At 35.6% G+C, this 23,770-nt stretch overlaps 1 protein-coding gene across 7 annotated transcripts in view; it reads left to right on the forward strand.

The window, feature by feature from the left end:
* Nucleotides 1–3,023: 3,023 nt before the first annotated feature.
* The window catches only part of LOC131061996 (uncharacterized), a 75,585-nt gene continuing 54,838 nt past the window's right edge, over nucleotides 3,024–23,770 (forward strand). For 2 of the 7 annotated variants that reach the window (XM_057995831.2, XM_057995832.2), the window contains exons 1-5: nucleotides 3,027–3,552; nucleotides 3,633–5,705; nucleotides 7,173–7,305; nucleotides 7,421–7,509; nucleotides 14,832–15,076. In XM_057995831.2, the coding sequence (XP_057851814.1) occupies nucleotides 3,505–3,552; nucleotides 3,633–5,705; nucleotides 7,173–7,305; nucleotides 7,421–7,509; nucleotides 14,832–15,076 (2,588 nt within the window). In that variant the 5' untranslated portion in view covers nucleotides 3,027–3,504. Of the gene's footprint in view, nucleotides 3,553–3,632; nucleotides 5,706–7,172; nucleotides 7,306–7,420; nucleotides 7,510–14,831; nucleotides 15,077–23,770 lie in introns of all 7 variants that reach the window. The other 5 variants (XM_057995834.2, XM_057995835.2, XM_057995833.2 and 2 more) reach the window with 4 other exon arrangements.

The following is a 23,770-nucleotide window of genomic DNA, read 5'->3' on the forward strand; positions in this document are numbered from 1 at the left end:
ATTGATTGGCTAGTTGACTAGATTGATTGAGGAGAAGATTGATTTGATTGATTAGTTAGAAAAGGTGATTTGGAGCGAAAAAGGGAGATTGGAGAGTTAACTGAATTAGTTAACTGATTTGATCAATCAGTTACGATTTTCAACATGTGCTATAGGGCTTTGAATTTGAAGTTCAATTTCATGTTATTTGGATTTGAATTTGGATTTTCGAATGATGAATGCACGTGAGATTCACTGAAATTTATTGAAATTCAGATTTGGTGAGATGTGAATTTGAGAAAATGAAATTAGATGGAATGAGTTGAAATTCAAATTTGGGGAATTGGAGGAATAAGTTAATTAATTAAATAGTTTAAATGAAATTATTCAATCATTAGAAATAGGATTAATTAAATAGTAGAGATTATTTAATTAAGGAATAAATTGTAATTAATTAAACAATTAATATTTAATTAATATTTGAGAAAGGTTAAATGATTAATTGATGATAGAATGGAAAATAATTAGTAATGATTGAATTAGTTTAGAATAATAAATTAACTTAATTAAATAATTATTTAACTAATAAGACGATAAATTAGTACATGAATGACGAGACATTTTTAGGTGTCTACATTTTATACTCATTATTTTTATTTCTCTATTTTTATATATTTTAATCAGATTATTTTTATTTTTAGCTACTTAATTCTCTTTGATTGTAATTAGTGAAGTTTACTTTCAAAGGAACCTACTTTTCTTTTTGTTAGAGTCAAATTTCCTACATTATATATGACGATAAGCATGAAAAACATGAAATGAGTGAGAGCTCAAAATTAAATAAACTAGGTGAAATTACCTTTAGTTTGAAGCTAACAAAATATCAATTTTCTTCAATTATCTTTAAAAATCGAGAAGCAAATTCAAATACAAAACAATCTCACTTTCAACCATTTCCTTACAATCCAATTCCCAAGTCGAAGCAATCCAATTCCAAGTATATTTAACAAATTTCCAATTTCAGAGAGAGGGGTTGAGAAAGCCCTTACTTACCAAAATACAAGAATGAAAAACACAACCAAGCCTTTTTCCTTTGTTCTCTTTTTCTCATTTTTAATTCTTGTTTCCTTTTATTTTTCACAAATAGCATTTAAAATAATTAAATATTTTCTCATTTTCAAAGGACAAATAGAATAACTCAAATTGCTTATTCAAATAATTCAAATTAGCTTTTCCAGAATAATGAATGTTTCCCAATCACAATTAAACTAATTGTAACATTTAAATATACTTCTAATGCATTTCACTTTTGCATTTTTATTTATTTTTAACTCTTTGATTTCATAATGCATCTCATACCATTAAAATGCGAGGATTCAACCTTCAAACTATGATTTAATGTAAATAGAAAATAACCAACTACAACTAAAATCATGTTTTTACAAGCTTTTTTTCATAACACAGATTCATAAACCAACATTGGTTCAGATCCAAAATCATCAATGGATTTAATCAGGCTCATCTTGCACTCAAACTTAGTGTGATAGTGACTGCCATATATATTAACCCAAAGTCACCTCTCCAATATAACCATTGGGGAAAACCTAGACCTACATATTTAGGCGAGAAAATAACCATGTATTAGAACTACACTCAATTCACACATGTTAAGAGTACATGTTGCAACCTTACATTGGGACATGCTTGAGCTGGAAGCCTTTTAGTTTGATGTGTAGTAATAAGTTTTTCTTTATGCAAATCAACAAAAGCTAACTTCTTAAAATTTGTCTTTAATATAGTTAAGAGGCTTGAATCAATTCATTCATGATCTTGTGCCATAGTTCTTCTCTATATCTAGTTTAACTTGTAGGTAGCTACAGGGTTTGACCCATAAATAAAGTGTGTAACTACTTACAACCATAACATTTTAGTTTCCTTTGTACCACCATATCATTCGTTGTAAGTTGTTATTTTATCTCATATATCACTTTGTTTTGTAAATACTTATGTTTATTTTGTTTTCCTACCTCTCCCTTCTTCCTCTTGCTTGTTTTAGTTTTATCTCAAAGGCTTGTTTAGATTTTCACTATGATTTAAAGAAACCCATGTCCCCAACTAAAGTGCATGTTGGTAATCATTCTTGTTGCTGTAAAATCACATCATCTTTTGGTTGGTGAGGGAAGTGTTGTTAGACACCGTTTTGTTATTGCAATTTCAACCTTTAGTGATATATCTTTCAAAATGTATTCTGCATATGATAATGGATCTCTACAAATTTGTTTAATTATTCAGCTTGGAGATGACCAATTTTGCTCCTTAATTCCCTTGTTTCTTTTGGCACAAGTGATTTGATATATTTTAGGAAGTTCATGTTCTTAAAAGTAGGATAATTCAAAATAGTTAGATCCTAGTTAAAATCAATAATTGACACATGCCAATACATTGTTAGTCTAACACCTCAATAACATTATACTAATTTTATATTTTTTTATAATTTTACATATTCATTTAACAAAACTTAAAAAAAAGCTTTTGTTTAATGATTTTAAGCCTTCTATATCTCCATCTATACCTTAGTAACCTTATTATATAAATAAAAGACTAGCCCAAATGTCAAAGAGATGTACTTTATTTGAAAAGAACAATAACATCAACTATTCTTTCTTTGATAGCCTTATTTGTTGCTTCTTATCTCGCTCCTTGCACTTGTCTACTTTTATTGTTCTTTTCTACTCTAATATGGCCTCGTTTGAGATTCAATTCCACCCACAATGGCTTGCGTTAGGGAAGACAAAAAAGACAATCCATCAAATCTTTTGTCCAAAAACTCTAGAGGTTGGTCTGTTGTATATTTCAAAAGTGGGCACGTGTGGGATGGATGGATTTACTCTAGACGTGTGTTTACTGCCCAGCCTATCATGTTCTCCTTTACTTAATTCATTTGTTCTTAGTGGTTTGCAATGCAACAAAGTGAAACAAGTTTACGAAAATATAGGGTATGGTTGTTTTAAAATGCTGAAAAGCATTACCTAGGTAGCCGGAAAATTTGAAGAGCGCGGGATATATAAATACGGGCCATAAAATAAAAGAATGTGTAGTTTTGCGGGTGGCGGTGAAATGAGAAAGCAGGGGGTAATAATATTTATAAGCCCAAGTAGAGAAAGACGTTGATTGCAAGGCTGGTGTTGCTCTACTGATTTCAGGTTCTCCACAGCGTGGCCCCACCTTTATAGGATTAGCATTAGGAATTAGGAAAAATAGTTAAGAGTTCGCAGAGGAAGAGCTCCTAAACTTCGCCGCATAGCCGTCAATTTGAGCTAAATTTATTGAAAAGTGAAGTTTAACAGGAGAGCTAAATTTGGCTCTGCTTTAGTGCGAGGGCCAATGCCATGCACAATTGTGGGCTCGATACTTTGGAGCATGTGCCCAAACAAGGTAGCCTGAAAAATTCCCAGAGCCTAGGGTTTGTTCAATTATAAACAGGGGCTGCTGCAGCTGTTATTCAATTTGTGTGGCGAATGAGGAATGGAGCTTTCTAAGGGTCAGAAACTCCTCGTAGGAGAGAATGTGGAGGTAAGTGAATTCGTCTTGTTTCAATTCAATTGATATTGGAAATGGAATTGAATTGTTTGAAGCCCTATATGCCAATGCAGGTCCGTCCGCTGGAGGAGGGGCTGCGAGGATCGTGGCATGCTGGAGTTGTGATTAAAGTAGAGCATCTGTGCCGTAGTGTGGAGTACAGGGATTTTGTGACGGTCGAAGAGCGGCAGGACAAGTTTGTAGAACGTGTTCAAGTCACGGAAGGCGTCGAAGGTTTGGCCAGCAGAAGAGGAAGGAAGAGTTCGAGTTACAGGAATCGGATTAGGCCCCCGCCGCCACCCGCGGAGGAGCAGAAATGGACGTATGGCCTTTGCGTCGACGCGTTCTATCGCGATGGGTGGTGGGAGGGCGTACTTTTGGATGATTTACAATTCTCTCAACACAGGTCGGTGCTATTTCCTGACGAAGGCGATGCCCTCACATTTCATACCAGTGAATTGAGAGTTACGCAGGACTGGGATGAAAAAGAGGGGACTTGGAGCGTTCGAGGGCCTTGGATTTTGGCTACTATGCAACAGGACTTGGAGCGCCCAGCATTGCCTCTTGGCTTGCTTTGGTACCATTTAAGACAGAGGTCTACTTTCATTCTTACTTTGGGGCAATGGACTGCAGCTGCGGGGAACCAGTGTAAGTGGTTCCCACATTTGAACCAGGTCGTTCGGCTTCTTTTCGCCCACCCTGAGAAGCAGACGCTGCCTTTTGTGAATACCTCTTCCTCTATACCTATGGAATTAGCTTATATTTATTCACATCCGCACACTTCCCCAGCATCGTGCACGGAGGTGGAAGCGGAGAGCTCAGACAAGGCATTAGCTGTCAGGGCAGATCCAGATGATCACTTTGCTGCTGCTATCTCAAAAGATCAAATGGATGCTACTATTGGCACTGAGATATCCCAATATTGCCAACCTACAGCTCTCAATTGTAATCTTACTCTGAACAGAAATTCAAATAAACAGGCCCGCAATGAAGTAAAAATGCACCTTCTTGCTCTAGGATGGAGGCTTAGTTTCAAACCTCGCCCCGGAAAGGAAAAATGCGATTTGTGCTATGTTTCACCCTCAGGTCGCGCTTACTATTCTCTCTTCCAAGCTTTTGTAGGATGGAAAAAAGAGCAGAAGGCCCACGGACTAGTAGTTAGAAATAATGATGTAAAGGCTGAAGAGTCCGTGAACTATGCATTACGAGGTGCATCTGTATCTCGTAGCACACAGAAAACAGGGTTAAGGGTGAGAAGAAACATGCTATCTTCGACCGCTGAATCAAAGCGGTTACATAGAATTTGTAGCTCTTCAGAAGTAGTAATATACGATTCCAACAATCACAAGACTGCCGAGGATGCATCCAAAATTAATAAAGGACCAAAAAAATCGGTTAGCAGGGGTAAGAGACTTTATCATCATGTCAAGAAGAAGACAAGTGGTACCAGGGACATGTTTACTGTCCCAGAATCGATTCACAGGACAAAGGCATGCGATCTTCAATCCGAGCATTTTGATCAACCCATAGCAAGAAGCCCAAGTACAAAAGGAGCACGCTTAAGAAAAGCTGTTCAAGGTTCCTTAGTGTCCAGCAGAAAAAAACAGAAACTCGGTTCTGAAGATTCATTGGGAGTGAAAAGAAAGCGCAAATCAACCAGCGGTTTCCGAATGCAGGTACTTCTTTCTGCCCCTGGAGAATCAAAAGATTCTTCTTCAGGAGGCAAGGATAAGCGTAATGCCAGTTCCGTTCTATCCTGGATGATAGAAAATCACCTGGTGGCTGAAAAGCAGAAAGTACATTACTTCAATTCACAGAAAGAGGGCTGGGTAACTTATGAGGGGATTCTGTGTGCATGTTGTTCAAATGTATACTCTCTAACAGATTTCGAAGCCCATGCAGGAAGCAAACGCCACCGACCTTCTGCCAATATTATTTTAGAAGATGGCAGGTCTTTACTGCAATGCCAGATGCAGGTCTTAGACAATGATAACAGGACAAATGGTTGCAGGACAAAGGGTTTCAGAGCCCAATTAAGGGGAAGAAAAAAAAATCACGACGAATGCATGATCTGTCATGTTGGTGGACATTTGGTTCTGTGTGATCATTGCCCAAATTCATTCCATATAAAATGCATTAATTTGGAGGTACATTTTCTGTGATTTCTGTTAATCTCCTCTTGTTGGATTTATGAATGTTAATATTTATCACTTAAACCACCATTGGATTACAAACTGCTTCTTGTTAGCAGTTGTGTTGATACATTAGTAGCTGGTTTGGGCTGTTTTTCATTGCTTGGCGTGTCTAGGTTTTGAATCAACTTTGTCAAGCATGCCTAGAATAAAAAATATCAGCTTAACTATTTATTGGGAAATCAGAGGTTGCAATATCAACTCCAAGTCATGCATTTGAATCTGTTGCTTACAAGTTACAAATTCAGTTCAGAGTTATCAATCACTTAAATACGAAAGTCGCTTCTATCTACTAATATGAAACAAGTGGCCCTCATTAACATATTAAATAAGATGACTTCTAGATTTGTGACTGCCTACATCTTTCTTTCCCAAGTGCATTTCAATTTTCAAGTTGAAAATCAAGAGGAATCCAAATGATTGAAATAACAGTTTTAATTCTTACAGCCTGGGTCCACCCAATGCTTCAGCTCTTGGCAATAATCTGTCTGAAATCATCTGTACTTTTGAATATTTAAATGATATGACTATTTTATTTCTTATGATTACTTGCACCCCTCTGGTAGGCTCTGGCAGGTAAACACAATATTTAATTACACTAACGATTCCGCTGATTGAGCAAGGTAGAAAATAGAGCTTTTTAGTTTAAAAGAAGTAGTAAGTAGTATCAAAACCAACAAATGAACAATGCTCGTGCTAATTTTTCTTTACTCTAGATGCAATCTAAATGGTATTGTGTCATTGTGTTGCATCTTAGTTTATGCCTCAGGCAATGCATGCTCAAGCTCTATTAAGATAAAATATCAGCAGATTGTGGTCTTGACTTCTGCCAGTTCTCAGATCAAGACATGAAACTTCCGTTAGGAAAGTCTGTGGGTGAATATGGTTTAGATAATTGAAAACTGTATAAAAAGATGGTAGAAAGCCACAGCTATTAGAAGCTCATATAAATTGTAAGGTTCATATCCAAACCAATTGAAAATGTGAGCATTAGCAAAATATTTGAGAGGTGAGCACTGGTGGTGAAATCATAAAAGTAATCAGCATTCCTCCATGAAGCTCTAGACACCATAGTTTACTAGAGCTGCTTTGTTGGGGAACTTGTAAGGGCAGAATGTTCCTTGTGCTATTTTGGTTATGTTGAGTGTCATTGTCTACTGAAAGTTCTATTTTTTCATTGTGTCTAATCAGTCTTGTCATTTTAGCTTATTCCTGGTTTGAAGAGACAATCTAAATTCCTGTCATATATCTGTTTTGTGCCCATTGTAGTGGAAAGATGAATCTCAATAGTCTGACCATGTTCACAAAGATATTTCACTTGATATTGAAGAAATAGAATTTGGCTGAAAAAATCTCTCAATTTTTTTTTGTTGTGTAATGGTGAATTTTGAAATATTTATCGAAAATTGTTCTTGGCTGCAGAGTGTTCCAAAACAAGAAAAATGGTACTGTCCAACTTGTCGCTGTGCAATATGTGGCAGCAGTGAATTCAATGGCAATCCGGAGCTATTTACAGAGTTGACAGTTCTCTTTTGTGATCAGTGCGAGTGTCAGTGTAAGATGATGCATATGATCTTAATATCCTGTGATCTCATCCTAATTTTATTTTTTGTTTTCCTTATGCATCTCATTGAATCATTCTGAATGAAAACTATGAAATTTCTTTGCAGATCATGTGGGATGCTTATATGAGAGAGGAATGCCAAAATTAGACTCTTGTCCTGAAGGCAATTGGTTTTGTAGTAATAAATGTTCAGAGGTAGGCACAGCCTTTCATCTTTTGTTACTTCATAAAACAACAAAATTTTAAGTGAAAAAACATAAGATATCAGCTTCCTTACTAATTTAAATAATTGAAACCTTCTCTATTAACATCCAATCTAGCCATAATATGAGCAGCTAAGGTTTATTTGAAAACTCAATCTCTTCCATCTGTATATCTGAAGTAGTTCCATGAAAAGTTGATTGTATCACATCTCCATGAAAAGAGATGCTCTTCTACCTATGTTTGCAATACCCTTTTGAATATTTGATTTATCTCTGTATATGCATGGAAAGAGATGAACGCCAGTCTACTAGTGTTACCAATAATTTCACATTTACCAACCAACCAAATGTTACATTTTAGGGGACCAGGAAAAGACTGCTATTTTCTGGTACTTTTTTAATTTTACGTAAATAAAAAATAGAATTATTAGTGGTGGGCCTGACCCACCTTTTTATGAAAATGAGTATACCACTTTGAGGGTTACCGGACCAGATCACTATTTTGGGGAACTGCAAATGTTGTTCCACTTTTTGGTCAATATGATTATATTCAGTGTATTTAGGAGAATCTTTTGTAGAATAGTAAAAAGCAATCATCACACCCACATAAAGTGAGCAATTCATGATGGGGAAACTAATTTTAAATAGGCCCTTAAGGCTTCAAATGGTAGGTTACTGAACTGGCCAAAAATCTAGGTGAACTTGAATATTGTTCATTTTGGAATTGGGATCAGGTTTGAATTGTACATGGATTTGTCTAGGGCACGATTTTTAAGCATGCATTTGTTTGCAATTCTTCATAAGTTTAGCAAGGTGATTTCAGCTACATTGAGGCCATTCTGGCATTGGGTGACAGTTTCAATGCATTTTGTTTGATTTTTGATCATCAAAATTGTGCCCTAAACTCTAAATTGATGGTCATTTTCACTCGTGTTTTATTTGATGAGTAAGCAGTGCCAGAAATAAGCAGCGATTTTCCCCTGGTTCTGCAGTCTTTTTCACTTTTTGAGTAGTCTGATAGTCAGAATGCTTTTACCGTGAGTAGTGGCGAGGCTGCTTGTGGTTCTTCTCATCTGCTTACATCATCTAAGTCAATGATGAAGACAATGTTGGTCTTGATGAAGATCTATATGGTGCTGATTGCTAATTTTATTATTTTAATATTGAACAATGAATATCTAGCATGATAGTTGAGTTGGATAAATTGATATTGAATGAGTATGCTGTATTTCAAATTTGTAATACTTACAATAACTTTATTTAGCAGATGCATATGGTATTCTGAAAATAATTTCTTCTTTTAGGCTGCAAATATCTACATGTTTATAATTTTTATAAATCCATCCATGTCCCTATACCTAAGTTGGTAACTAGTTAAAATGTTATCATGTTTTTGGGAAAACAGTTCTTGTATACAAGTGTTAAGACTATGTTTGCCTAAGTCAATCCATTCTATCCTGGATTTGGCTTGAGTAGGCATTCAAATACAATATCATATCTTATTTTCTAGCAATAGTGAAGCTTTTTATTTTTAATGATTAATCTTTCCAGTTTTCCAGTTTCATAAAGAAAAATGAAAACTATAGATATTGAATTTCTCTTTTCTTCCCAGCGTTTTCCAGATTTTTAACTCTATATAACAACTTCAATCTTTCCAGGTCTGCTGTGGCTTGCACTGTATCTTAGTGTTTCCTTCATTTCCCACAATCTGGGTTTGTAATGCTACCTGTGGAATTTGAACGAGGAACCTCACTATAATGGGGGCACTTTGTTGTCACAACTCAAACTTGATCTCAAATTATCAGCCTCTTAGTTTTCAGATTTTTACAGTAATTTACAGAAAATTATCTTCCCAAATCTAGTGTTTACTGCAAAAATCCAGAAATTTTTACAACATCAGTATTTCTTTTCAATAGATACCAGCTTATCTTTTGTTGGCATGGATTGTACATATGTTTTACTCCTAGAGGATTGCATGCATGCTAAAATGTTATTTACTGTTAGTGTGGTAAGCAAGTCAGCACCTTTCCATGCAAATATTGATGCGTGCATTCTAAATAATGCTAATAGTAGAACTAAGCATAGAAGAAATTAACAAATGTCATTTTACCTTTACAAAGGTATTTCCAACTACTAGATACCATTATTCCACCCCTATATCTCTTTGACAATTGTCTTCTATCCCTGAAGTCTTTTCCAGAGGTGTATTTTTGTCTTCCACTAATTGCCCTTTTGAATCTTTTCAAATTCATCTTCTACTTGTGGTTCCCATTCTTGTCTGTCTCCTTGCCGAACTTGTTAGTCATAATTACAGACCACATCTGGTGTCAAATGAAGTCAACTCTTGCAGAAATTTTATCTCTTTCTGATACTTGAGTTGATCATAAGATTTTGCCCTTGTTTGTTCCATGTTGGTCTCTAATCATTGAGTAAAAGCATTGTGGAGCCTGTGTTCAAAGTTTCAGAGGTGTTGGGGGTTTTGCAGAGAAAATTCATGTTTTTTTGGAGCACTTTTGGGTTTCTTTTTGACTTGATGTGCTTTATGTCCGCTAGTTGTGAGTTTTCTACATGGACTTGCTAGAATGTCAGCAAGTACTTGCCAAAAAATTGGTGAATTACCAAAAAGTTGGCAAGCATTTCTGGTGAATTTTTAGTGCTATTATCGACATTGGAAAAAATTGGTGAGTACTCACTGAGTCTGCCATTTATGGTTGGAAGTCTACAACATTCTACTAGGGAGGCCTAAGATGTACAACAGGGATGTTGTCTATCAGATGAAATATTAGTAGTGGATAATTCACCTTGGTTACTACTACTTCAACCTTCACCGGTCTTCATTGAAGGCCATAGTAGCCTTTGTATTTTCCAAACAATTAGGCAAGATCATTTCATACATGCAAATGCTTGTGTTTCTCATGGTCTACCTAGAGAAACTTGCAAAGTAAGTGCACATAAATGTCTTTTAGGAGTGCAAATAGCTTCCCACACACTACATGGTACAACACAGGATCTATTTAGTTCCTAGATCTCCTCTTTCGAATAGCCCTCTATGTTGCAGATTTGCTTAGGAGAATGATTAATTTTGGTGACAAATTCAAGAGTTAATTGATCAATGCAAGATCAAGCTTGGTTCTCATCCTTGCGTTGGCCTGATAGTCCTTGTGCCAAAGAAGGATGGGACATGGCAAGTCTGCATTGACTATCATGTGCTCAACAAGATCACAGTGAAAAACAAGTATTTCCAATCATTAACATACATCACTATGCATTATTATGTCATGAATCAGATTATCAAAATTCAAGAACAATTAGGATTCATGATACATTTGACAGTTACTATTCTTAAGCCCCAATTCCTTACTTCTCTCCTAATCATCAACCCTAAGGAGGATGGGGAATTACTTGTCGTAGGGCGCTTGGAAACCAATCTGCAAGCAGGCTCCCTCAAGGCTTCAGGAACACAGGTCCATACCCCATCTTGGGACTTCTCCCTCAAGGTTTCTGGAACACCTGTCCATACCCCATCTTGGGATTCACCTACCTTGTGAGGAATTACTCCGTCTCTCCCTAACAAAACCAACCTATCCTCTTAAGGGGCAATAGCGAGTGATTAGGGATTGGGCTAGGAGTGTACCAACTTCAATGTATTATGAATGTATATGAAATTAAGTATGACTGTCATGCATATTGTAGTCTACGTTAATATTGATATTAAATTCTGCATAAGAACATTATCAGGCTTCATATATTAAGCATACATATTAAGCATATCCCATGAATACCACCAAGAACAAGGATATTACTGCCTGTAACTTAATAACAGTTCTGATCTGATCTGATCGATGGTGATGTTACTGTAGGCTTTTGATTCCTTTCCTTTATATCTCTCAATGTGAGGGAGAGGTCACACCTTTTCATCATGTATGGCCTTTGGCAAGAGACACACCCTTTCACCATTAGCACCCTTTGAAAGAGTGCAACTCTTCATTATTTCTGCCTTTGAAAGGGACACAACCTTTCACAATCAGATCTGCACTACTAATTCTCCAATTATCCCCCTTCAAATGAGGTTCTCTTTTCCCTTTTATATCTCATGTTTGAGGCAGTCACAACTTTTCATGCCATGTCTTTTGACCATTCAATAACTTAATTAAATTTTAATTATATTCTTCTATCTTTTAATTTTCATTTTATTTTTATTCTTTTGAATTTTAATTTTATTATTAAATATTATTATTATTATTTATTATTAAATTATATTTTAAAGTAGGACTTTACAGGTCTACAATACTTCACCAAAATTGTTCTCAAATAAGAATGGATATCAAATACTGGTTCATCTGAAAGGCATTTGGAAAGTAATTATTCAAAACCAAGGAGGAGGGGGATTGTAAAATCAAGTATTTATGATTGAAATTGGAGGTGTAATAGTTGATAAATTATGAATACAAAGAAAGTTGGGTAAGTGATCCGATTGCAAATATTCTTAGTACTGCCATGTATGCTATTGACTATGACCTTTAAAATGCTATTTATCTGATCTAGTACATGCTTGGTTTCCATCCTGGAGATGACATCTAATTATTATTCTTACGGCACTGCCTCTTGTATTGCCCATAAACTGTGTGTTTGTGTATCATTTTAGGTTAGCAGTTTGAAATGAAGCTGACTTAAAGTTTGAAATGTTGGACATAATTTTGTTGTCTGGAAATGGATCTAACAACTAAAGGGCCTTCTTCAAGTTCTAGACATTGAAATCTCGGACTTAACATTTAAACATATCAATATTAGCTGTATCCTAAATTCAGCTTATTATGGCACAAACATAAAAAAATGCATCTTTTAATATAACTTTACTAAAAACAATTTTGGGACCATGTCATGTCCCCTCCTTGATCGTTATATATAGCATAAATGAAACAATTATTATTATTAATTAATATAATTACCAACAAATAATTATTTGAAATTTATTTATTTATTAAATATTATTATTTAATAATATTTATTACTAATAATATTCTTGAAATATTCAAATGAAAGTAACTTAATATTATATTACAAACATAATTTACATATTTTTAATTGTAATACAATTTATATATATTTAAAATAACAAATATATATAATTTATGTAACTGATGTTATACCCTTAATTTGTGAAGAGATAGGAAGCAGCGACTTCTTTAATTGGAGACTTCCTTAATGGGCAGTCCACTTCATGAATAAGTTATTGGACTTTCACGTTACTCAATGAACCATTTATTTAGAACATAAATCATTATTAAGGGCAAGAATTGTGTGTGTGGAGGGACGCGATCTTGGTAAAGCTTGTATTAATCAATAAGCGATATTATTACCAACAAATTGTATTACACGATTCTTCAAGGAGAAGAGGCACGATTAGGTGAGGGGTTCCCACGTCTCTCCAAAGGGGCACACAGATGTATAAAATACGTCTCAATTCCATTTGCATAAGGGGAGAAGAGGACGGAAAGATAGAAGATATTAATAGTCAACAAGATTGTCCAGAGGAGGATATCATCTGCAATCACCGAATAGATGGGAAATGATTATATTCTGTGCTCATAAAAGGAGGACAATCAATAACACCTTTGTTCTTGGGGTGATTTTTCTGAGTTTGGAGCAGACTTTGGGGAATAAGACAAGGGAGGACAGCAAGGATACGGTGCTGACAGAATCAGAAACTGTCAGAAAGTTACAGGCAGTAACATCCCTGCTCACCGTAATATGTGTGGGCTAAGTCACCAGGTTCGAATTCAAATTCGAAGTTTGACAACTTTGAAATTCGAATGAAGTTCGACGAGGGAAAAATTCGAAATGTATAAAATTCGAATTAAGTTCGCCATATGTATAAATATGCCACATATATTTTATAAAACAACCAATCTTTCATATGGGCGATGGTTCCATATGAATTGCTAATAAGGTTTATTGTATGTAACATCTTTATCTCATCTTATGAGAATAACAGAATCACCAAATACTGGAATACCTCACTGATTGGGTAATCAATTATCATCTTCAGCATTTTTTTTCTCATCCTAATTGAGGGTTCTAACAAACATAAATATCCTGAAGAAAGAACGGGTTAATGGGTTTCAATCAAAGAAAAGAAGATGTGTTTAAAAAATATTAATAGAAGAAGAAGGCCAAAAATTTATTAAAAAACAAAAAAAAAAAAATTTTTTTTTTTTTAAAAAGTTCGGCGAATTTCAACAAATTTTTTTGTTTTTTTTGAAGTTTGGCGAATTTCGAACTTCAAGGATGAAATTCGGCCGAACCTGGTGACTTAGTGTGTGGGTATCACTTCAGCAATGCGTGGGATGCACTTAATTGGTATGTTTAATATAAGAAGCCTAATGAAATAAAATATTAATAAATTATAATAAACAAATAAATAAATACTGATAATAATATAATAATTATAATAAATACTGATAATAGTATAATAGTTATTATTATTATGATATTGACTAAGAAATGTTCTGCAGAGGAATATAATAATAATAATATATAAATATATAAAATAATGTTTGGTCAGACAAATAAATATTAGAATATAAATCAGAAGAATTCTTAAGTTAATATTAGGAAGAAGAATATGTTTTTCTGTTACAACTGCCTGTGTTTAAGAAGTTGGGAAAGGGGATGTTCCTAATAGGGGACATTACATTTGGTTTGATACTTACATTAAGAACTATGGATGTTCGAGAGATGAACAATTTTTTTATTAATATTTAATTGATTGAACTGCAGACTATCACTGATTTGATGCATGTTAAGGTGGAATTGTTTCCTAATATATTCAGTTGAGTCATAAGTCTATTGAAATTGATTAATTATGGTTAAAGCATGCCTGGACCCATGAGGGGACATTACAAACCACTTCAGGCTCCTCAAACTGAGGAAAAATTTCATAGAAAAAACCAGTGAGCTCAAAATCTGGAATTTACTTGAGTATTAGAACTGCAAACAAAAATGGAGTTGCATGGTTAACTATTGCTATATGCATCTTAATGGGGTGCTATTTCTTTTTTGCTCTTTTTTCCTAGGCAGGAGATGGATTGAATTGCCTAGCTAACTTTTGCTTCAGCATGCCTAGCCGTATCAGTTGTTTGGGCATAATGATTGTTTCAAAAAAGCACTGAATTACATTATTTACTGCATGCTTTGATTGTTATACATTATATCTTGTTTTGGTCAACTGTAATGTAAGGACTAGAAAGTGAAGGGTTCATGTTTTGCATGTTATAGTTTGACCATATGTTGAAATCTGTTTTATTTCTGTAGTTATTTTCGCAGCTTCGGAATCTTGTTGGAGTGGTGAATCCGATGGGAGTTGGAGGTCTCTCTTGGACATTGCTAAGGTCAACGGAGGGTGATGTTAAAATCTCTGATCAAAATTCTGATGAAGTCATGGCAGAGTATCGTAGCAAGCTTTCTGTTGCAGTATCTGTAATGCATGAGTGCTTTGCACCAATGATTGAAACTACAACAAAGAAGGATATTATTAATGAATTGATTTTCAATAAGGGGTGAGTAAACTTTTTTTTTTTTGGCTTATGAAAAATTTAGATTATGTTGTTTTGCGATGTTCCTCTTGCACGATCTGTTTGTTTATAATGAATCATTTTATATTCTGCATGCATAGGGCAAAATTCAGTTCACAAAGTAAACATAGATGTCCTGGTTTCTCTCCTCATTCGGTTATGAATTTTATTTGAAAGCTAAATTGTAAATATATAAACTTGATGGAGCTTTTCATATTGGATAGTTGCCTATTTTGGTTGAGATTAAATAATTCTTTTTCTTGTCTTTCATAGATATAAAACAAACATTTATTGTTGAAGTCTATGTTGTTTGTAACTAGGGATATAGGGGTTCGGATTGCCTTAAGGCAACATCCGAACTCCTTTTAGGACCGGGTCCTACCCTAAATAACGTGACCCCATCCTTATTCATCACGCCACGCTAAATTCACCCCAAAATAACATTGGCGCCAAAATTAATAAGGAGGCCGACTTACAAGGAGGCCGACCTACAAAAGAATAAAGATGCATATAAATAAATGACAACTTGCAAGTCATTTCAACCAAGCGAAAATCATATCAAAAGGTGATTTAGCTCTGCTGTGCGAACTTAAGGAAGAGGGCGAACTTATTCTGCTTGGTGCGAAATTGTCCAAAGGGACATAGAAGATTTTATGCAAGTCATTGAAGCATACAAGGACAGATCTGATATGTGAAGATCAGATTTGAGATAAGTATTGTACTTATATTTTAGAGGAGAATATATAATCTGACCTGTGGGTCTTTCATGCTGGGTTTTTCCTCCTTGGAGGTTTTCCCAGGGTATGCTCGTTTGTCTTCTGCTCTATTTCTGATTTATGTTGGCTTACTAAATATTGCAAATCTGATTACAATCTAGAGCACAATTTAATCTATGTTGGTTCACTAAAATACTACAAATTTGAATACAACCTAGGGCTTAATCAATTAGATAAATCTGGTTAACATACCTAGGGTTTAAAATAACATGGTATCAAAGCTCTAGGTGTCACTAACTTCTGATTTAGGAGATCGATTGTTGCATATAGCTGTTGTTTGTGTTCAGATTAAAGATGTCAGGTTTGAAGGCTGAAGATAGGCTTGAGGGAGCCATTGATTTTGCTGCTTGGAAAGTTCGTATTTTGTTGATCCTTGAAGAAAATGACCTACTGAAATTTGTAGAAGAAGAAAGGCTGTCTCCAGAAGATGCTGAAGAACTGAAACTGTTCAAGAAAGATTCCCTCAAGGCTAGAAGGATCATAATTGAGTCAGTCAAGAACCATCTTGTCACTGTCATATCAAAGTTTACATCTGCCAGAGAAATGATCAAACACTTGGAAGGGATCTATGAAGTCAACAATTAGCAGGGCTCTTGCCCTAAGACAGCAACTTCTTCACATGAAAATGAAAGAAGACTCAATCATAGCCTACTTCATGAAGATCAATGAACTAAAGGACAAGCTAAGCACTCTTGATTGCCAAATCTCAGATAAAGACCTTGTTATGATTGCATTAAATGGTCTACCAGATGAATGGGAACCATTCATTTGTAGCATTGGTGGAAGAGCCGATCGTCCCAACTTTGAGCATCTTCAATCTGATTGCATCGAAGAGGAATCTCGAATTGAGGTAAGAGGAAAATTCAAGAACTCTCTCAAAGATAATCATGTTCTCTTATCTAAATCTAGGAAAGATGGTCATTGGAAGAAAGAAAAGAGAAGCAAAGATTTTAGATCCTCCTCCTATGATCCAAGGAAAAAGTCAAGAGATTCCTCTCACATTCGTTGCTTCAGATGTGACAAGTATGGTCACTATGCCAGAGATTGTCAGAATGACCCAAAGGAAAGGGAAGCTAACTTAAATGAAGTTGTCGAACAAAGTGAAGACTACCTTCTTATCTCTGCTCTTTCTAGCAATGTTCCTACGAACAGCAATACGTGGATACTTGACAGTGGTGCCTCCAGGCACATCTCAAGATTTCGTGAGCATCTCTCAGATCTGATTGAAAAAGACACCAATCTTCATGTAGTAATCGGTGATGATGCTCGATACTCGGTAAAAGGTTCTGGCTCTACCTCTTTAAAACTAGATTCTGGTATTTCCTTACAACTCTGTGATATTCTGTTTGTACCTAGTATTAAAAGAAATCTTATTTCCATTTCGGCTTTAGAAGATAAGGGTTTGCAAATAGCATTTTCTGAAGGGAAAGTACTAGCTTGGTCTAAGAAATCTAACTTCAAATCTGCTCGTATTATTGGAAATAGATGTGATAGTTTATATAAGCTTGCAGCTAATCCAATTCAAGCTCTCATTCATGAGACTCCTGAATCATGCGAGCTATGGCATAGAAGATTGGGTCATCTTCACTTTCAAGCTCTTCCCACTCTCGGTAAAATGGTTAAAGGTATGCCTCAACTCAATTTATCTCATGATGATGCTTGTAAAGGTTGTGCAATGGGTAAGAATGTAAAGAATCCCTTTCATAAAAGCGATAGTAGGGCTAAAGAAAGGTTAGAGCTTATTCATTCAGATTTATGTGGTCCTATGTTAGTAGCATCTCCTAGCGGTTTCCTATATTATGTTATCTTCATAGATGATTTCTCTAGGAAAACATGGATCTATTTTCTTAAAACTAAAGAGTCTGAAGAAGTCCTAAACAGATTTAAAGAATTCAAAGCCTTAGTTGAAAATACTACAGGAAATCGAATTAAATGTTTAAGGTCTGACAATGGAGGTGAATACACCTCAGGTAGCTTCTATGACTTCTGTGTTAAAGTAGGAATTAAGAGGGAGTTCTGTGTTCCCTACAACCCTCAGCAAAATGGAGTTGGTGAAAGAAAGAACAGGACCATTGTTGAAGCTGCAAGAGCCATGATACATGATCAGGACTTGCAACCTTTTCTATGGGTAGAAGCATCCAAAACCGCAGTTTATATTCAGAATAGATGTCCTCATCGAGTCCTAAAGGAGGTGACACCTGAAGAAGCCTTTTCAGGAATCAAACTAGACATCAGTCACCTAAGGATATTCGGAAGCCCTGTGTATGTTCATGTGCCTAAAGAAAAACGAACCAAGCTGGATCCATCTAGAAAGAAAGGCATCCTAGTAGGATACATCGAATCTTCCAAAGCCTTCAGGATCTACATTTCAGGACAAAGGTATGTTGAGGTAAGTAGAGATGTAACTTTTGAAGAAGATATTGCTTTCAAAAGATCTAAAGGTTCATTAATCAACAATGATGATATGGTGATGGAAAAACAAGATTCAATTGTTGATGCTAACCCTGAGTTACAGGAGGAGTCTATTGATCTCCGAGATCAGGAAGTTTAGAATGACTCATCAGAACCCAAGCAATCTACCGATATACCTCAGGATATTGTGGTCTGCAAGAAGAGACCACTCTGGGTTAGAAATACGATTCAAGATGCTGAAGGGTTTGCTGCTCCCAGAGGAACCTTCAGAAATAGCAAGAGTTTCCAAAATCACGCCAACTACATTTTTGTGATGTGCAATATAATTGAGTCTGAACCCCACAATATCGGAGAAGCTATGTCCCATCATGCTTGGAAATTGGCCATGGATGAAGAGTATGGGTCTATCATCAAGAATGATGTCTGGGACATTGTACCCAGACCCAAAGGTAAGTCTATCGTTTCCTCTAAATGGTTGTTTAAAATTAAACATAATGCTGATGGTAGTATTGAAAAATATAAAGCTAGGTTTGTAGCACGTGGTTTTTCTTAAAAGGAAGGAATAGATTATGAAGAAACCTTTGCCCTTGTTGCTAGATATACCTCTATTAGGTCTATAATAGCTATTGCTGCAGCCAAAGGTTGGGAGTTGCATCAAATGGACGTTAAGACAGCCTTCCTTAATGGTGTCATTGAGGAGGAAGTCTATATCGAGCAACCAGAAGGCTATGTAATCCATAAAAGAGATTCTCATGTTTGCAGGTTGAAGAAAGCCTTATATGGGCTCAAACAGGCTCCTCGCGCTTGGTATGAAAGAATTGATAAGTACTTACTAAGTTTAGGGTTTTCCAAGAATGATGCTGATGCTAACATTTACTTGAAAGTTTATAATGATGAGATGCTTATTTTAGTTTTGTATGTAGATGATTTATTTCTCATGGGTGAAAATAAATTAATCATAAGATGTAAAAAGGAATTAGCTTCAGAATTTGAAATGAAGGATTTAGGTCTAATGCACTACTTCCTAGGGTTAGAAGTATGGCAAAGAGCTAATGAAATCTTTCTAAGTCAGGGAAAATACACTATTGATATTTTGAAAAGATTTAGAATGATAGATTGTAAACCTATGCGTACTCCTATGGAATCTAACTTAAAGAAGTTAAGTGTTTCTACAGCTAACTCGGATTTTGCAGATCCCTCTGAGTACAGGCAGTTGATTGGCTCCCTGATGTACCTAGTCAATACTAGGCCAGATATCTGTTATGTTGTGAATGCTCTCAGTCAGTTCATGAGCTCTCCTAAACATGTTCACGTGGTTGCTGCCAAGCACATTCTAAGATACCTATGCGGCACGATTGGTTATGGGCTGAAGTATTCACTTAATACCCCAATCCTCTTGAAAGGCTACTCAGATTCAGATTGGGAAGGAAGTGTCAAGGACAGGAAAAGCACTTCAGGCATATGCTTCAACTTGGGCTCCGCAGTGATCTCTTGGGCATGTAGAAAGCAATCTTCAGTAGCATTAAGCACTGCAGAAGCTGAGTACATTGCCGCATCTGTTGCATCCAGAGAAGTAGTGTGGCTTCGTAAGCTCCTTGTTGGATTATTTGGTCAAGTCAATGATCCTACCACCATTCATTGTGATAATCAAAGCTGTATAAAGATGTTAGTAAATCCTGTATTTCATGATCGGTTCAAACATGTGGAAACACACTATCATTACATTCGGGATATGGTGCACAGAGGTGCCATTCATCTAAAGTACATTTGCACAGATGAACAGATTGCTGACATCCTCACCAAACCCTTATCCAGAGTGAAGTTTGAGTACTTCAGAGATAGACTTGGTGTCATGGAAAACGGAACCCTGATTGAGAGGGAGCTTCAATCTCAGTGACTATTGGTAGCACTTTGAATCATTCTTTGCTTGTGTGCAAGAATGAATTACATCCAATCTATGCTTGTGTGCTAGATGGATAATTGTAATAATGTAAAGACCCACTGGTGTATTACACTTTCTATGCTTGTGTGCTAGAACCATCCTATGCTTGTGTGCTAGGTGGAAGATGTAATTCTATGCTTGTGTGCTAGATCCATTCTATGCTTGTGTGCTAGATGGAACTTAAAAGGTTTAGATTATGTATTCTCCTCCTCCCTAGTTAAGAGGGAGTGTTGTTTGTAACTAGGGATATAGGGGTTTGGATTGCCTTAAGGCAACATCCAAACCCCTTTTAGGACCGGGTCCTACCCTAAATAACGTGACCCCATCCTTATTCATCACGCCACGCTAAATTCACCCCAAAATAACATTGGTGCCGAAATTAATAAGGAGGCCGACTTACAAGGAGGCCGACCTACAAAAGAATAAAGATGCATATAAATAAATGACAACTTGCAAGTCATTTCAACCAAGCGAAAATCATATCAAAAGGTGATTTAGCTCTGTTGTGCGAACTTAAGGAAGAGGGCGAACTTATTCTGCTTGGTGCGAAATTGTCCAAAGGGACATAGTAGATTTTATGCAAGTCATTGAAGTGTACAAGGACAGATCTGATATGTGAAGATCAGATTCGAGATAAGTATGGTACTTATATTTTAGAGGAGAATATATAATCTGACCTGTGGGTCTTTCATGCTGGGTTTTTCCTCCTTGGAGGTTTTCCCAGGGTATGCTCGTTTGTCTTCTGCTCTATTTCTGATTTATGTTGGCTTACTAAATACTGCAAATCTGATTACAATCTAGAGCACAATTTAATCTATGTTGGTTCACTAAAATACTGCAAATCTGAATACAACCTAGGGCTTAATCAATTAGATAGATCTGGTTAACATACCTAGGGTTTAAAATAACAGTCTACATGAACATTGAAATGGTCAGCTTGTAGGACATGCATATTGAGTGATCATATATGATTGCATGAGAAATATGAACATGTAAAAACTCAAGAATATATTAACATTCTTAAGGAGTCTCTTTTATATTACAAGGACCTTGCTATGTATCTTGTAATGTCCAAAAATTACTTGGGACAACTTATGTAAACAAGGCCAATAGACTACTCTTTAAGAGTTGTAAAACAATAGTATATAAATGCATGCACATGCATCAATATCATGATCATTCCTGACAATACTATTCACAAGTAGAGTGGTGTCATCACCTCATTCCACTAAAGGTAGTGCACATACCCATGCAACACACTTCAAATATACCCAAGTTCTAGTAGAAGACTTAATTCAAGTGACAACCTGCCATAATGCTACAAGAAAGAATGGCAACATGTGTCCAGTTAAACCCAAAGACAAAAAATGAGAGATATGATTTCATCCTAAATTAAGTTACTAGGTACTTGCACCTATCACCTCACACAATACAGCATTAAAGCAATAAGGAAAAGATTCTTCATTTACCAGTTACTTTTAACATAAATGAAGAAGTACACGAATTAAGTGTCATTTAAGTCACTTAAGTTCCACAACCATAGCTTTAAATGAAAGAGAATAATATCTTATATTTCTTCACCAATTTCAATACATGAATATCAAATAGAACTAGGCAACTCTAGCATGCTATAACACATAGTTTCTTACAAAAGAGTAAAAACGTGATAAAAGAACATTGGCACTATATTTTAAGCATTCTACAATATAAAATCAAATACAATGGATCCTAGGGAACATGTTTCATTTTCTAAGTTTTTGCAAACATTCAACATAAACTCTCTCTATTAGTGTTTGCTCCAATATGAAGTGTTTGCTTTGACAAATTCCTATTGGTGGAACTAGCAAATAGATTGTCACAAAAACTGCAAGTCTGCAAAATCTAAAAATTTACAAAATTTCATATGGCAAGAAGGGAAAATGTTTGCCGACATGAAAGCTAGGAAAGGAAATCAATTCTACTAAAAAATATGAAAACAATTCACACCTACGTGTTCAAGCCCACACATAACTATTTTCATTTCAACACCAACAATGAAAGAGGCTAAATATGCAATCTTTTTATATCTTTTGATAATAAAAATTTGGAAATGGATACATAAAACCATTGAAATCACTATGTTCCCAACTACTCAAATAAAATGTAACATAGATCCATAGAGCACATTTATCAATATGTTTTAAGTTCATTCCTAAGTTCACAAGGGACAGTCACTCCCAAAGTATATGTTTGCGCAAATTGACACCAAGCTCTTGAATGAATCTGCATGGCTCTATTCCATGAACCAATTGTGGCAAGTTTACAATTCAGCTTGTGTCAATCAATAGGTTCACCCCACCTTGTTAGGAGATAAGCACATGGATAGCAAAAGCATTCATCAACCTCAAGTTTGGCCACATACAAATACATATTTATGCATGGTTTTCTCAACTCATTTGGAATCACACACTATGCAAATAAACAACAAAGATGGGAGTAGATTAAGACTATGGAGTTTCTTCCACCTTGGCTCATTGGTATGTCTTCCTAATCAATAATATTATTTCAAGTTGGACCTGGTAATTTTTAATTTTGGGGGTAACTTAATAATATTATTATAATTAAAATACTAGGTGTTTTAAAGACTAGTACTAAGATACAAAGTCTTTTTAAATACTTCAAAAAAGTAAAGTCTTTTTAAATACTTCAAAAAAGTATTTTAAAATACTTGGAGGGGAATTTAAATTCAAGGGCCCAATTTGGAAAGGTGTATCAAGGGGATGCATAGCTTCATTTCGTGTAATGTCCCCATTTTAGCCGGTCATGTTATGATATGTTGTTAGCCCTTTTTGCTTGGGTCTTGAGGGCTAACCATGACACAGAAGGGATCTAGGTGGATTTTGGCCTAGGCAATTTCATTTTGAGGCCAAACCGAGTTCATTTGATGGGGTTTCTGTAGGACTTGCTATTTATAGTAAGTCAGCTATGGGCGGTGATTTCATATTTTCAGTTTTGGACTTGGAGCGATTCACCGAGATCTTTCCAATGAGCTATTGCACAGAGTTTTCCGAGCTCGATTGATATTTTATTTTAATGCTTGAAGTTGATGCTATATTTATAAAGTGACTATTAAATCAAAAGTACATGTTTATTATAAAGTTACTTTATTATTTTAAGTTGTTTTGAAAAGTGGACTTACCTAGGCTGGATGCTTCATGAGAATACATGGGCCTCAAATCACTTGAGGAAAAAATAATAAAATATTGTTAATGTTTAATCCCACATTGCTTATGCTGAGAAACCGACCTCCAAGAGAGGATATTTAATAGCCTTCAGCTGGGACGTATAGGCATACTTGGTTGATATGATATTTTATGAAATTGTTTGGAGAATTCATCTTCAAGGGCTTGGAGGATGAAATCCCTCTTGGCTAGCAATTCCCATGCTGTTAGAAGACACAGTCTGGGAATTTGAGTGGGCTTCAAGGTAAAATCTGACTATTTATTAGCTGTTTGTTACTATTTGAAGGAGTTGCAGACTTTCAAAGGGTTGATTTGAGAAGTTAGGGAA

Source organism: Cryptomeria japonica, chromosome 2 (genome assembly GCF_030272615.1).
Source record: "Cryptomeria japonica chromosome 2, Sugi_1.0, whole genome shotgun sequence".
Lineage (NCBI taxonomy): Eukaryota > Viridiplantae > Streptophyta > Pinopsida > Cupressales > Cupressaceae > Cryptomeria > Cryptomeria japonica.